This window comes from Puccinia triticina, chromosome 8A, assembly GCF_026914185.1.
Source record: "Puccinia triticina chromosome 8A, complete sequence".
NCBI lineage: Eukaryota > Fungi > Basidiomycota > Pucciniomycetes > Pucciniales > Pucciniaceae > Puccinia > Puccinia triticina.
The window spans coordinates 1,369,922-1,384,705 of record NC_070565.1 but is presented as its reverse complement, the minus strand read 5'-3'; the positions used below and the strand labels follow the sequence as shown (position 1 = coordinate 1,384,705).

Below are 14,784 nucleotides of genomic sequence, written 5' to 3'. Positions count from 1 at the left end.
TGATATCATCTACTCAACAATTATTTTTCCAGGCCAGTCAAACAAATTGGTGGTGCATTGCAACCATTGCTGTGATGAGTCACCCTTGATGCTTAAACCCCGGGGCTACACTAGGGCATAATATAGATACACGTTCACCATGGGATCACCTTGAGCCTTCATGTTTGACTTGACCTGTGTGTGTGTTTACCGGTTCATGGAGCGTGCGGGCTGACACGCTGGGGGGAGTGGGTTTGGGTGCCGCAGGCTTGGGGTGTTTGGTTACCCAGGGGTGAGGGTTACCGGGCCAAGGTGGGCTTGGGGGGGGGAGGGGGCTAACTTAACTAAGTCCCTCTATTGGAGGGGGGATGCCGTCCCGCAGGGACCCTCCAAAGGAGGGACTTACACCCAATGTCCAACTTTAGGCTGACAGAATCAGAACTATGTCTTTTTTCGAACATTTCTGGCTTCACCCTTTCCCATTGGGCAGCAAAAGTTTGGGGGAACAAAAGATTCCCAAGATCAAGGAGAATCTCTCCAAATTTTTCTGAATTTTTTGAGGCCTTCAGAACCCCTCAGATCCATTTTTTGTGACTATCTGCAGTCCGCTTCATCCTATATTACAAAGTTCACACTGTACAGAATCCAAAACTCATAATTTTACAAGGGACATTGCAGATCAAGAAGACAGGTTGGGGGTAGGTGGGTATAGTACATGGATAAAGAAGACTTTGGTCATCATGGAAATCCAAACAATAATGAAATTGGACAGGAAATGGATGGGTGAGAGCAGTTTTAAAAAAGTCCCCACCAAAAAACCAAATGCTGTCAGCCTGTAAGTCCGTTTAGCGTGTAAGTCCCTCCCTCCGGTCGGCGCAATGCGACCAGTGTTTTACCACTCCACCTGTAGGAGGGTGGGACTTAGTTAAGTTAGGGGAGGGGGGGGGGGGGAGGGTTGCACGCAGGATTGGGGCGGAGGGGAGGGTTTGGGACCAGGCCTGCAGCGGCGCAGCCGCCTTGGTCTCTAGTACTAGAATAAAAGGGGAGATTGGTACATGTACGGTATCATGATTTCAGCATCACTAAGGCTTGGAAAGCATGACTTGGCACATGGATACTTGCGCAAAATGCAGTCGTCAGGTATCCGGCCGAACCTGGTGATCTACTCGATGCTGACAACCGCATACGCCGCGTCTGCATCCTCGAGCACCCAAATTCAAGGCCAAGCTGAAGGCGAAGAGGATGAGGAAGAGAGGCAGGAGGATGGGGTGCGTGTGGCCTACGAAATGGCGGACCGGTTCAAACGCGAGCTTTTGGGTAATGAGGTGGATGGCAAAGTCAGCCGGAAGCCGCCTACCGAAAGAGCCACCTGGGGAGAGCGGCCGCTGATGCGGAAGAAACTCTTACATCAACTACTGGGCCCAATCATTCAATCCTATGCCAAGTCTGCCCGACTGGCCAAAGCACTTGAGATGTTTCGCGAGTTGGTGTCTTCTCTTGGCGCCGAGTCCGGTATTGTCTCTAGTGACGGTAAACCGATCGATTTGGATATCTTCACCATGTTGATGGATGGCTACCGTCAAGCACAAGATCCGGTGGGTGTGATGGAAGTCTGGAGGGAGATCTTCCGATTGGCCACTGAGAATAATCAATCGCAAGATGCGAGCAAGCAATTGATTGGCAAAGTTATCAGTCTGATCAAGAATGATGGACTTCCAGCTGGCGGTACCGGCAACAATAATACCTCGGAGCCACCCAGGAGATCGACTGCCAAACAGCGCCACAGACGAAAAGCTAACAAACTTGGTTCCAACATGCCAGCGCCCCGCCAACTGAGCTAAGATCTTATCGGCAGCGCGTAATTTTTTGCCGTCAGCCTTACTGTGTAACACTCAAATATGCTTCTCGGCTAGTCGGGCAAAGCCCATCATGCAGTTGGTACATCAGCAAACAGCGACTGCATTCACAGAAGAAAGAAAAAAAGTAACAGACCCGAGTGATGGATGAGTTGTGGGGAGTGTTTCGCAGGGGAGCAACTTGAGATGGGGAGGATAAAGCAGAGGACTTGGAGGGATGTGCGATGAAGCAGCCTGCCTGACAGAAGTTGAGTGATGTCTTCTCCAGTCGGTCGCAACTTCGCAAGGGCTGCACCAGCACCCTGCACAAACCACCTGCAGTGTGTCAACTGTCAGGTTCTGTGGGATCTTGCCACACCACCATGAACAGTAAAAATTTCTCAAAATATTTCTCTTGACTTTTGAGAGTCAAGGAGAATATTTCTGAGGACTTATGAGGTAAGAGGAAATATTTCCTCCAACTTTTACCAGAAACAAAATATTTTCTCCAACTTTTTAGATAAGTTTGAGGAAATATCTTGTTTCCAGTAAAAGTTGGAGGAAATATTCTATTTCCAATAAATTTGTGAAGAAATATTTTGAAAGAGGCTTGTGAAATATTTTTCCAAACAATCCCACAAAGTTTACCAAAATATTTCCAAAAACCAGTAGATTATTTTTGGACCACATCCAAAAACCTTTAGTGCACCCGTGGTGTATGTACATCAATGGGAATGTGAAATAGCATTTAACATTGTTTGATGTTAGTCCTGGATAGTTGCCAGTTTTTTTTCTTGAGGCAACTTATGGATTTGCACTACACCACGGCTGCAACCGAACTATTTTGAGTGGTATTTGAAACCACTCAAGAAAATTTTCAATTGAATTCAGATTGGACGTTGGGTCCCGGCCCCCGCGGAAACCACTTTGAGAAGTTTTGCAAGAGTTCCATGAAATAGTTTCCATTTGGTTAATATTTGGCTTTCAAAACCGGCAACGTTGGCAGGCGGTTATGAAAACGTTCCCTGGATTGCCCAAAACGTTCCCAAATCAATTGAATTTGGTTGCAGGTTAGCAAAAATTTTTGGGACCCAATATTAACAAGGGTGGGCAGTTACGTTATCAAGTTATCCATTAATTTCATCTGTAAGTTAGATTTTGATGGCCTATATCTTTGTTTATTGCCAATTCAAATAAAAAAAAGCTTTATGTGGTTATAATGAATCATTTTTTCAACTTTGGAGACATAGGCTTTACCTCTGTAAAAAATTATCCCTGAAAAGAAACCTGAAATTAGTTATCCAACCAAATAGTTACGGATTACTGAATTTTTGACCTAGATTTCATGATTAAAAAGCAGCCAGTGAGCCAATATGTAAATACAATGAAGATATGTTAGGAGGACTATCAAGCAACACAAAGATACAATAAAAACTCTATTGCACATCTCTACAGCTTTTTACAGTCAGTTGCAGCCAGATTTTCATCTGGATAACTGCCCACCCTTGCCAATAACCAACGTTTTCTTGAAAGCCTAAGACTTTTCGGACTCAATTGGAAAAGTTGGATAACTTGGGCAAAATGTCCTATCTGGTCAAAAACGTTCTCAACTTCCAAAGTTGATCAAATGTTTGATCAAACTCAGCAGCCCAGGGGACCGGGCAAAATGGGGGAGCATTGGCATTGTGTATTGCTATCATGTATGATAATTCAGATGATATATCAGAGAAATGACACAGCGGGGGTGAGTCCAAGAGGGTAATGTACAACAAAATAAAAAAGGCGGGTAAACTAAAAAGAGTGCAAGGCAATTAAGGTACAACAGAGGGTTATACAACAGTTGACGTCACATTGCTTGGGACGAGCACCTATGTGGTTGGCATAGGCGTAGACAATCCCCAGCGCAAGTTGTTGAGTATCCGCAGCTGCTTGGGCACTGCAAACACACACACATGGATCAGTAATCAGCAGCGGTGGGGAGCAGTTAGGAGCTGGATGAGAGGAGCGTACGGGTGTGGATGATCCGGAGGGTCTTGGGGGCGAGAGGGGCAGGAGGAGGTGCTGGGTGCTCGGCTGGTCATCCTGGGCAAAGAGCAGCAAGGGATGAGGAGAGCCAGAGGAAGCGAGTGAGCACATAATCAAATGTCTTGGGTTGTTGAAGGTGGTGTGAGCAGTAACCGGTAATGCCAAAGCCAAAGCAAGATACCCTCCCAGGAAGGTGTGCAAGCTGGAGGAGAGCAGTAGAATTCTGAGACTTGCCTTGAGATTCCGGGAAACAAGGGTGGTTCACTTTTGAGGGTAGCCCCTGGTATCATCATCTTAGGTTTGAAACACTCATAGCGCAGCCAAGATCAGCCCCATTGCACAGTCAAGATCTAAGGCATCCCCAAACGTTTCAGGCAAACGTTTGGGGATGCTTGAACGTTTCTCTGAAACATTGTGGGATGCTGTAATGTGTATCAGAGAAACGTTCAGGGATGCGCAAATGTTGACATGTAACGTTGCGGCGTCCTAAAACGTTCAATAGAAATGTTGTGGCGCCCTAAAACGTTCAATAGAAACGTTACGGCATTGAAAAACGTTTAATAGAAACATTACGCCGTTCTGAGGCAAGAAACGTTGTGTAATGCCAAAAAGTTTGGGAGAAACATTTCAAATTGGAATGATGGCGGCCAAAACTTCTCCATAACCGCCACTTAACCTGAAAACGTCTCCTTAACCGCTTCTTAACCCCAGAACTTCTCCAGAACCGCTTCTTAACCTGTAAACGTTTCCAAATCCAGATCTTAACTTTGAAAATTTCTAAATACCATACTCTCACCCGTAAGACCATACTTTCCCCGGGAAACGTTAACACTTGGACTCAAGGAACTTTTCTTGCAGCCGTGGTGTAGAGATGCTGTTTTAAGGAGCTTGGGTTGGCTTTTGCAGTCCACCATCTTCAACAAGGTATTCTGAGCAAAGCAGGAGGAGCTATGTTGATTTTAGTGCATCAAAAATCAGGAAAGATCCACAGCTGTCAGATTATCAAAAAATATTGATGGGTTCATGGCAGGTCGCAGAGCTATAGCAACATTTGTGGGGCATGGTGGTTTTGGGCATTGCTCTCAGTCCTAAATCACCGATACCGCATAAGTCCCTCTGGTGGAGGCGCTTTGCGCCTCCATGACCCTTGGACTTAGTTAAGTTTGGTGGTTGAGGGGTTGTGCCCGAGGTGTCAGCGGAGGCGCAGTGGTGGATGAGATGAAGGCGTCACATGCAAGCCATGTGTGGGTCATCCTAGGTGTACATAGCTACGACCCCAATTGGGCCAATTGCCGCCTAAAAGCCAGCCGCCTTGGCCACTGAGAAGCAGTGGGCAATTGGGGCTCAGTTCAAACAACGCCAGGGATGGTGCGGCAGGGGCAGCCCGTGCGGGGAACATGATGGGTGAAACTAACTCAGGGGGATTTCATTGCATGAGAAGTGAAACGAAGGGAAATACAACTAGCTGTGGCCGCCTGCGCAGTGAAAAGGATAAAGATTGTCTAAATGTGTGGTCAGGACTGCAGCCCGTTGGCCGTAAAGAAATGACCAATAACATTTTTTTTTTGTTTGGATCAATCTCGCAACTTGCGAGATAGAAGAAAAGGTTGTTGTCGGAAATGGCGGAAAAAAGAAATAGCTGTGGCCACCTGCGCAGTGCAAAAGGTTAAAGGTTGTCTGATTATGTGGTCATGACCGCGGCCCGACGGCCAAAAAAAGAGTCAGTAGGACTTCTGGGGATGGGACTGGGGGCGCCACCGTTGTTGTTGTCAAAGGGTGGGCTGCGGAGGTGGTCCCCCACGCCAACCATAACACGCCCAATGATACCGCAACCCTGCATTGTTCTACCTCTGTAAGCTGGTGGGTTAGAGGGAATAGTGACATGAGGACTTAATGACAAGCATAAAGTGGGAGTGGGGGGGGGGGGGGGTAATAGGAGCTCTCACTCACTGCTTCATGGAGTTGGTCCACTTCTCCTGGCCCGGATGGGATTCATGAGGCCCTTGTCATCACTTAAATAAAACGGGTCCTGCCAAAGCCGTCCAGCTGCCCGCTGGGTTAGTTGACGGATGCTTGTTTTTGACTCTGCGCTTCGCAGGGGCAGCGTGGTTAGCATGAAGCACAAAGAAAATGGTTTGTGACCTACCAGGACCTCTGCCGGGTGCACTGAGGGATCTGGGGCGTCGCCGAACATTCAGGGAAGGTGGTTGTTGAGGGAGGGGACCTGAGTGTCATCAACTGCGCCAACCTTCCTCAGCGGGCGTGGTAGAGTGCTTGACGGCTGGAATGATGAGCCCGCATCCAGTGGTGAGTAATGCACCCAGTGATGGTTAGGTTTGCAATTCCTGTGCAATCCGCAGCAATTGCAAATTTCTCCGTCCTCATAGCCCTAACCACTACACATCCGGCCATCCAGATAACTAACCGTGGTCTTGGGGATCCGCTATGGCGCTTCTACCTGTGCGCGGTAGACAGCGGGTTGAGGGGAAAGTGCTTCAGCTGCCCTCGTTCAAAGGTCCGGATCTGGTGAGCGCGAAGAATCGAGATAATTGATAGCGGTATGGGAGAGGATTTTTGGGTGAGAAGGAAAGAACGAGGGAGTTTGGATTGCCCTTGGCGATTGTGGTTGTTAAGCTCTTTAAGTGTTCTCTTAATAGATTCAGGAAGTATAAGGTTGGATTCGAACGCTCAGGAAATGAAAATAACTCAGAAGTCTCAGGAAGGATCTTCACGATCCGGATCAATAAGCTCAAAAACGTGATGATATCTTTTCGTTCCGAGCAGAATACCATGCCCCACCCCCTCTTCTCTGTTCGGCTGAACTTAGATTCAGGGTTGGTGACAGTCCTTGCGACAAGCTGCGCGACAGCAAGGGTGAAAGCGCTGCGGTTCAAAAAGCGCAGCGCAGCGTGAAGCGCAGCGGTTTTGGTGGCCGCTGCGCTGCGCTGAAAGGAGCGGCCCCGCCCGCTGCGCTACCGCTTTTTGGGTCTGGCAAGAAGCAAGAACCCGCTACTTTCAGAGGTAGCGCAGCGGAACAATCGCTGCGCTACCGCTTTTTGAGCTGGCCGCGTAGCGCTCCCCCGCTGCCAGCCAAAAAAGCGCAGCGCAGCGCAAAGCGCAGCTGTTTTGGTGGCCGCTGCGCGGCGCTGAAAGGAGTGGCCCCGCCCGCTGCGCTACCGCTTTTTGGGCCGGGAAAAAAGCGGGACCCCGCTATTTTCAGCGGCAGCGCAGCGGAACTGGCGCTGCGCTACCGCTTTTTGGGCTGACCGCGCAGCGGTTCCCCGCTGCGCTGCGCTAAAAGACCGCTTTTTTGTAGCGCAGCGCAGCGTTTCAGCCTTGGCGACAGGCCCTCGTGCCCACCGCGCGCGCGCTACAACCTAGGAAGAGAGAAAACAAAGACCGCGACAAAACAAAACAACGAAACCAGACACAACAGACAAACAAACAAAAACTAAAACCAAAACCAACCCATCTCCTACACTCCCATCCAACGCGCGCAGAAGAGAAACAGAAAGAAATAGCACACTCATAAAAGAAAAAAAGAAAAAGGCAAACAAACAACAAAAGAAACAAAGAAAAAAGAAAGAAAGGAGAGGTTGAAAGCTGGGAAGAACTGAAACCATAAGAGAACCAAGAGAAGGACCAGGGAGGTGGAGAGAAAACCATGAGAGCCGGACAATTCATGATCCTGAGAGGGGGTGATTTCTTGATTTTGCACCCTTTTCACGGCCTCCACCAACTTGATCACCACATCCGCCCACCATTTGCAGACTGTCCCTAGTCTGCTCCTTCCATCGCGTCGTCCTGTTGAAGAATGGATGAAGAAAAAAAGAAAAAAAAAATCCCGCATGGCTCACATGTGTGGCGAATGTAATGCTTCGAAACAACGGTAGCGGGTACCCTGAGGTGCATACACATGGGAGGACTTACTTCTGTACTCCTATGCCTCCGCGCGAATGGTATCTCTTCACCTGATCAGCCAAGAAACACCGCTTGAGTTCCGTCCCGTCCAGCTCTGCCAACACGTAGGATCCCCCCTCCGCTTGCTTGACGACGCGGTAGGGCCCATTCCATTTATGAGCAAACAGTTGACCCCACTGGGTCTCAAGAGATCGATTGTATGCTAAGACCATATCGCCAGGGCACAGAGGGTCTCGAAGCCGGTTGGCGCGTTTCTTGTCCCAGTAGCGGACCGAGTTCCCGCGGGACTCCATCATTATCCGATACGCGAGTCCGCGCGTCTCCTCACTACGCTCTAGTTGAATGGAACGCGCCGCTATAAGATCTTCAGTCGTCTTCACAGAGTCCCAGTCGACACCCAGGTAGGATTCAATCTCTAAGTCCAGAGGCAGCGCAGCGCGATGCCCAAACACCAATTCGTAAGGGGAGTAGCCTGTAGTGCGCTTTGTCGAGATCCGGTCTGCAAAAAGGACCAAGGGTAGGAATTTACGGCAATTCTTGCCGCTCTCTCCAGCCAATTTAACTAGAGCCGCCTTCAACGGACCGTGCCCTCGCTCGACCATACCCTGTCCTTCAGGATAGTACGGGGTAGATACGCGGTGCTGGCCGGGAAGAGCTCGTAACATCTCCGCTAACACCCCTCCAAACTCAGATCCGCCGTCCGTCGAATAAGCTTGAGCTAGGCCGTATCGCATGGTCCAGTTTTCTTGCAGAAACGCCGCCACGGCTTCTGATGTGAGGCTGTTTAGAATTTTCGCTTCTACCCAACCTGAGAAGTCATCTCGCGCAACGATTAAGTACTTGGCGCCGCTAGCTTTGAGGTGGACCACATCCATTGCTACGCGGCCAAAGACAGTGGCTTCACCGGTTGGATAATGAATTTCCTGGGGACGCCTCAAATCTCGTCGTTGACAGGTGTCACAGCTTTGACACCACCGGATCACAGACTGCTTCAAGGAGGGCCACCAGAATCGTTCAGAAACGCGCCGGTAAGTTTCCGCCACACCCCTATGACCTAGGCCTTCGTGTAACTGATGAAGGATTGAGTCCTGTTTGGCGGGAATGGTGACAACAACGCGCGGTAGTGGAGATCCACACTTCATGAGCCTACCCGCTTGCAGAAAGAATTCAGAGGATTTACGCTTCAGAGCCCGGAAGTCCTTCAAAGACATGTCTTCCTGCTTCTCCAACGTCGCCAGAAACTTTTCCATTGCGCGCCAGTAACCTTCCTGGTAACCCGAGTACTCCTTTTGCTGTGCTGAGAAAACACAAGCCGGTCGGATATGAGGAGCTTCTTCATCGAAATCAGACGGGGGATCGGATTCATTGTCGCCTTGGGGACGCCGCGACAGTCCATCAGGCATAGTGAAAGACTTGCCCGGGCGGTGCATGATGTCGAACGAAAATAAGTGAATGAATGAAACCCATCGCGTCATGGGCGCGTTCGGCAAGCTCGGTGCGTTAATCATCTGGATCAACGACTGCGCGTCCACCTGCAGCTCAAAATGCTGCCCCCACAGGACCATCTGGAGCTTCTTCAGAACCCTTGCCACGCCACATAATTCCAGCTTTGCTTGGGAGTACCCGGATTCAACTTCTGAGAACAATAGAGATTCGTAGAGGGCTGGGAGGTCGAGTCCATTTGAATCTGCCTGGGTAAGAACCGCGCCAGCCGCGTGAGCACTTGAATCTACCGCGAGCTTGATTCTGCCAGCATCGGGACCGTAATCGACTTTAACAAGCACTATGACTTTGCCCACGATCTGCTTGAGGTCTTGAAATGCCCTCTTGCACTCTTCAGTCCAAAGCCAGTCCACATCCTTCCGCGTAAGTCGACGTAGGGGTAGACAGATTTGGGATAAGGAAGGAATGAAAATCCGAACATATACTACGATGCCCAAAAAGCCGCGCACTTCTGTTGCGCTGGTTGGAGTCGGCCACGAGACAATCTTGTTAACCTTAGCGGACGCCATCCTTCGGCCTTCCTTGCACACCACGTGCCCAACGATCTCGAGAGCCGGCACACAAGCCGCGAGCTTGGAAGCGGAAACCGTTAATCCTGACTCCACTATTCGGAAAAGTATGCGCTCCAAAGTCTCCGCATACTCCCAGATGAACCTTTGGATACCGGAATGCCACGACAGCAACTCGTTGTTGTAGTCAGACTTTGGGCCCTTGATCCCTCCATCGTCTATAAAGATACCCGCGTGATCCGGGATTTCATCTTGAAGGATCCAAACCATTTGCGCTTGGTACACTGCCACGGAATTGGTGGCTCCCTGGGGCAATTGAGTAAGCTGAAACCGCCCCAGCGGTGTGTCGAAGGTGGTGAGTGGCCGAGAAATTGGATGGAGAGCGCGCTCGTCGTAGCCGCCCATGATATCCCCCAGTCCGTAACAAGCCCGTCCTGAGAATGACTCCACGAACTCCTCCGTGGCAGGCGGAAGTCCAGCGTCTCAAATGGTTACCTTGTTTAGCGGTTGCAGATCATGAACAATTCGCAACTTGCCATTTCCCTTGAGGACACAGAAAACGGGGCTCGAGTAGCTTGACGTAGACTGCTCATACAACCCATTACGAACCCTCTCACGGATCAGCCTTGAGTATTCCTCCATCTTAGCAGCGGGAATAGGGATCTTCCGCTTCTGCCACGGTTCGTGCTCCACGACGGGGATGATATACGGCATGCCGTAGGATTCTTTCAATAATCCCCGCTCGTCTTCGGTGAAAGCTATCGCCAGATTACGTTTGGCCAGCACGTTCTTGATCAGAGCTAATTCCACCGGGTAAAGCCAACCAGCCGGTCCGAAATTGACTACGCCTAGCCGTTCTTCTGTGACTCTTCCCTTAGGCACAAATGGTCCTGCTAGAGATCGAGGCAGTCCGCAGTACGGGTCGCGCGAAAGCAGAGGCCGACGGAGAGGGGGATTTAAGTCTTGAGGCATAGGCTGATTGACCGGTTTGACCTTCTTCGATACTGGCTTGTACTTTGCCGCTAAAGTCAGATAGTCGCCGCCGCGCCAAGATTCCGCCAAAGCAACCTGCGCCTTATGCCTGAGTCCAGCTTCCACAAGAAGAGAGGTCCGATGCTCCGACGGGTCTTTGAAAGCCGCCTTATCTGAGAAGGAAAATCCAAACGAAAGTTCTTCGCTCACGTATGTGGCACAGCGCAGGGTTTTCGAAAACAACGTAGCATCACGCCTCGGAGGTGCATATTGGTGGGAACTTACTTTTACCCCAAATGCCCTCCACGATGGCCCAAAAAATACCACGCCTTCCTCACCGCGTACTTGATGTGAACATAGTTTCAGCTCGTTGCGGAGTGCCGCATCGTACCCCATATCCGTCAAAAAAGATAGTTTATCCTCTTTGCGGAGACTTTCCAGTCCATACTCCCTACAGGGCGAATGAACACCAGGAAAAATCAGTAGTCACTAGATGACAACTGACATGACACCTGCTCCAGCTGGCTATCCAGCCTCTAGTGCAATTTTGACAAGCTGATCCTCAGCTTTGTCCCAGGCCCAGCTGCTGCTCAGCCTTGGCCCAGGCCCAGCTGCTGCTCAGCCTTGGCCCAGGCCCAGCTGCTGCTCAGCCTTGGCCCAGGCCCAGCTGCTGCTCAGCCTTGGCCCAGGCCCAGCTGCTGCTCAGCGTTGGCCCAGGCCCAGCTGCTGCTCAGCCTTGGCCCAGGCCCAGCTGCTGCTCAGCCTTTGCCTGAGCAAGAACGGGCATTGATAAATGCACACCCGTCCCCCGGGGGCACGCCCACGCCCACCCCCTTTGAAAAGCTTTATCAAGGGCGTGCGAGGGCGTGCACGCCCCCACATAGGCGTGACAAGCGTGCACCGTGCCTGCTCGCCGAGAGCCCCTCGGTGGGCAGGTGCATGTACATACATATACCTGCTCGCCGAGAGCCCCTCGGCGGGTAGGTGTATGTATCCCTGCTCGCCGAGAAGGATAACTCTCGGCGAGCAAGTATACAAACACCTGCCCGCCAAGCCTGCTCACCTAGAGCCCCTCGGCGGGCAGGTACAGATCCCACCTCGCCGAGAGCCTTGCCTGCTCGCGAGAAGGATAACTCTCGGCGAGCAGGGCATGTATACCTGCTCACCGAGAGCCCCTCGGCGGGCAGGTGCATGTATACCTGCTCGCCGAGAGAAATTATCGGCGAGCAGGCATACAGATCCCACCTCGCCGAGAGCCTCTCGGCGAGAAGGTATACATACACCTGCCCACCAAGCCTGCTCACCGAGAGCCCCTCGGCGGGCAGGTGCATTTATACCTGCTCGCCGAGAGGAATCCTCGGCGAGCAGGCATACAGATCCCACCTCGCCGAGGGCCTCTCGGGAGCAGGTATACTTGAACCTGCCCGCCGAGGGGCTCTTGGCGAGCAGGCTCGCCGGGCAAGTGTTTGTATACCTGCTCGCCGAGAGTTATCCTTCTCGGCGAGCAGGCAAGGCTCTCGGCGAGCGGGGATATGTATGCCTGCTCGCCGAGAGGTGTATGCCTGCTCGCCATGGATTTCTCTCGGCGAGCAGGTATACATGCACCTCCCGCCGAGCCCGCTCGCCAAGAGCCCCTCGTCGGGCAGGTGCAAGTATACCTGCTCGCCGAGAGGCTCTTGGCGAGGTGGGATATGTATGCCTGCTCGCCGAGGAGGTATAAATGCACCTGCCCGCCGAGGGGCTCTCGGTGAGCAGGCTCGGCGGGCAGGTGTATGTATACCTGCTCGCCGAGAGGCTCTCGGCGAGGTGGGATCTGTATGCCTGCTCGCCGAGGATTTCTCTCGGCGAGCAGGTATACATGCACCTGCCCGCCGAGGGGCTCTCGGTGAGCAGGTATACATGCACCTGCTCGCCGAGAGTTATCCTTCTCGGCGAGCAGGGATACATACACCTACCCGCCGAGGGGGGCGGGCAGGTGTTTGTATACCTGCTCGCCGAGAGTTATTCTTCTCGGCGAGCAGGCAAGGCTCTCGGCGAGCAGGTGCATGTATACCTGCTCTCCGAGAGGCTCTCGGCGAGGTGGGATCTGTACCTGCCCGCCGAGGGGCTCTCGGCGAGCAGGTATACTTGCACCTGCCCGCCGAGGGGCTCCCAACAAGCCATGGTGCACGCCCGTGAACGCCCATGTGGGGGCGTGCACGCCCTCGCACGCCCATACAGCGGCGTGCATGCCCTTCGACTCGCACACCCTTGATAAAGGGCGTGCGGTCCACCTGACCGGTCCGCATATTCCCCCCTTGAAGGATTGTTCCCGCGCGCGCGGGAGACATCCTTCAAGGGTGTGTTACACCCAACCAGCGCCACACGCCCTTTTCGAAGGGCGTGGGCAAGGGTGTGCCCCCGGGGGACGGGTGTGCGTTTATCAACACCCGTTCTTGCTCAAGCAAAGGCTGAGCAGTGGCTTTTCCTGTGCCAAGACTGAGGGGCAGCTGGGCCTGGGCCAAGGCTGAGCAGCAGATGTGCCTGGGACAAAGCTGAGGAGCAGCTTGTGAAAAATGCAAGCTAGAGGCTTCAGCTGTGCCAAAATGGGCACTGAGCTGTGTGCCAGCCAGCCCTTAACTAGCAGATGGAGTAGCTTTGGAGCTGAAACCAGAGCTGTGTTATGTCAGTTGTCATCAACTGACTACTTTTTTTTCCTGGTGTGAAGTTTATGCTCATTGCGGAGCGGTACTAGTTTAGGCTTGTTGCGGAGTGGCACGAGTTTACCCTCATCGTGGAGCTTAAGAAGTTTATTCTCGTTGCGGAGACGATCATGTAAATCTTCCTGAAGCGGGAACTGAAAGGGAGCGGAGGGCTCCTTAGAACGGGCTGAGTCCTGTTTGAGGTGAAACGCAAGTAATTTCTTGTCTTCATGACAAGTTGAATCCATCGAAGGTGTTTTCTGAGATCTGCAAGCAGAGGCGGGCGAATAGGGATGGCTCATGAGAGTGGCACGAGGCAGGGCTTTTACGAAGGTAGTAGATACCCTGGAGGTGCATAAACTGGGAGGACTTACTTTTGCTTCAGTTTGCCTTCACAGGGTTCCAGTATCCTCCTCCACCGCTCCTTGCATAATGTACACTGGGGATTGAAAACTGAATTGAAATCGAGCTGAGATCTTCTTTTTAATGGTTTTGAGTATCTTGAGATGTTTTTCGGGTTTTCTATTTTGCTGATTGAGGAAAAATTATGAAATTGGGGAAATGGGCCAATGATCCTCTAGAGTTTGAGCTGATTCGACGGCAAGAATGCGAGGACCTAAATTAAGACCGCCGTAAATTGAACCAGCAGAGCTCATAAAAAAGGACGATCCTCGTGCGAATCGTCGGGAAGCCGCGCCACGTGCGCCAGCACACCCTTGCGTCCCTGACCAGGGAATTCACGTTCCCATCTTCCGGACCCAGTTGAACACAGCAATAACTCGATGTCGCGGCCGCTGGCATCTGGAATGATAATCTTCTCGCCGGATTGCGGGTTGAAAGAAAGGGTGGCCGCCACGTCCATCAGAAAAGGACGACCCAAAATCAAAGGTCCGTCATTGCGCGTGATCCAAAAGTGGCACGTCCTATCGATAGTTTTCCCAACGCGAATCGGAACATCCTCAGCCACACCTATCAATTTGCAGGCCTGGTTGTTGATACCGTAGACCGCGGACTGAAAATTAACTCTCGGAGTCAAGTTAAACTGATTCGCCATCGTGTCGGATATCAAATTAAGCTGCAAACCAGAATTGATAAGTGGCTTCGCAGGAGTTTCTCCATTGCCTATGAGACAAGACAGATAACCTAGCCGGCAGGAGTAAAGGTTTAGATCCGCCCCCAAATCCCGTACTTCGTCTCCCTCGGCTAGAGTGCCGGAGTGAACCTTGAGCTCTTCCGCGCCAACTTCCACGCGCCTTCGCGACACCCATTTTTTAACACCCTCTGCAACAGTAGGTGCAAGAGCCAGCAGCTCCGCCACTGTCATGTGGGGCACGGGCAAGTCGAATATCTTCTTCAGCG

At 51.7% G+C, this 14,784-nt stretch overlaps 2 protein-coding genes across 2 annotated transcripts; one reads left to right on the top strand and one right to left on the bottom strand.

Annotated features, from left to right (window-relative positions):
- Positions 1–1,046: 1,046 nt before the first annotated feature.
- Positions 1,047–1,820, top strand: PtA15_8A143 (uncharacterized protein; the record flags this gene model as incomplete). Its single annotated transcript, XM_053171542.1, has 1 exon — positions 1,047–1,820. One exon carries the CDS (start codon positions 1,047–1,049, stop codon positions 1,818–1,820), a length of 774 nt encoding a protein of 257 aa, XP_053022795.1.
- A 1,862-nt stretch (positions 1,821–3,682) lies between these two features.
- Positions 3,683–6,074, bottom strand: PtA15_8A142 (uncharacterized protein; the record flags this gene model as incomplete). The annotated part of the gene is made up of 3 exons (XM_053171541.1): positions 3,683–3,742; positions 3,825–4,041; positions 5,986–6,074. 3 exons carry the CDS (start codon positions 6,072–6,074, stop codon positions 3,683–3,685), a joined length of 366 nt encoding a protein of 121 aa, XP_053022794.1.
- Positions 6,075–14,784: the final 8,710 nt, after the last annotated feature.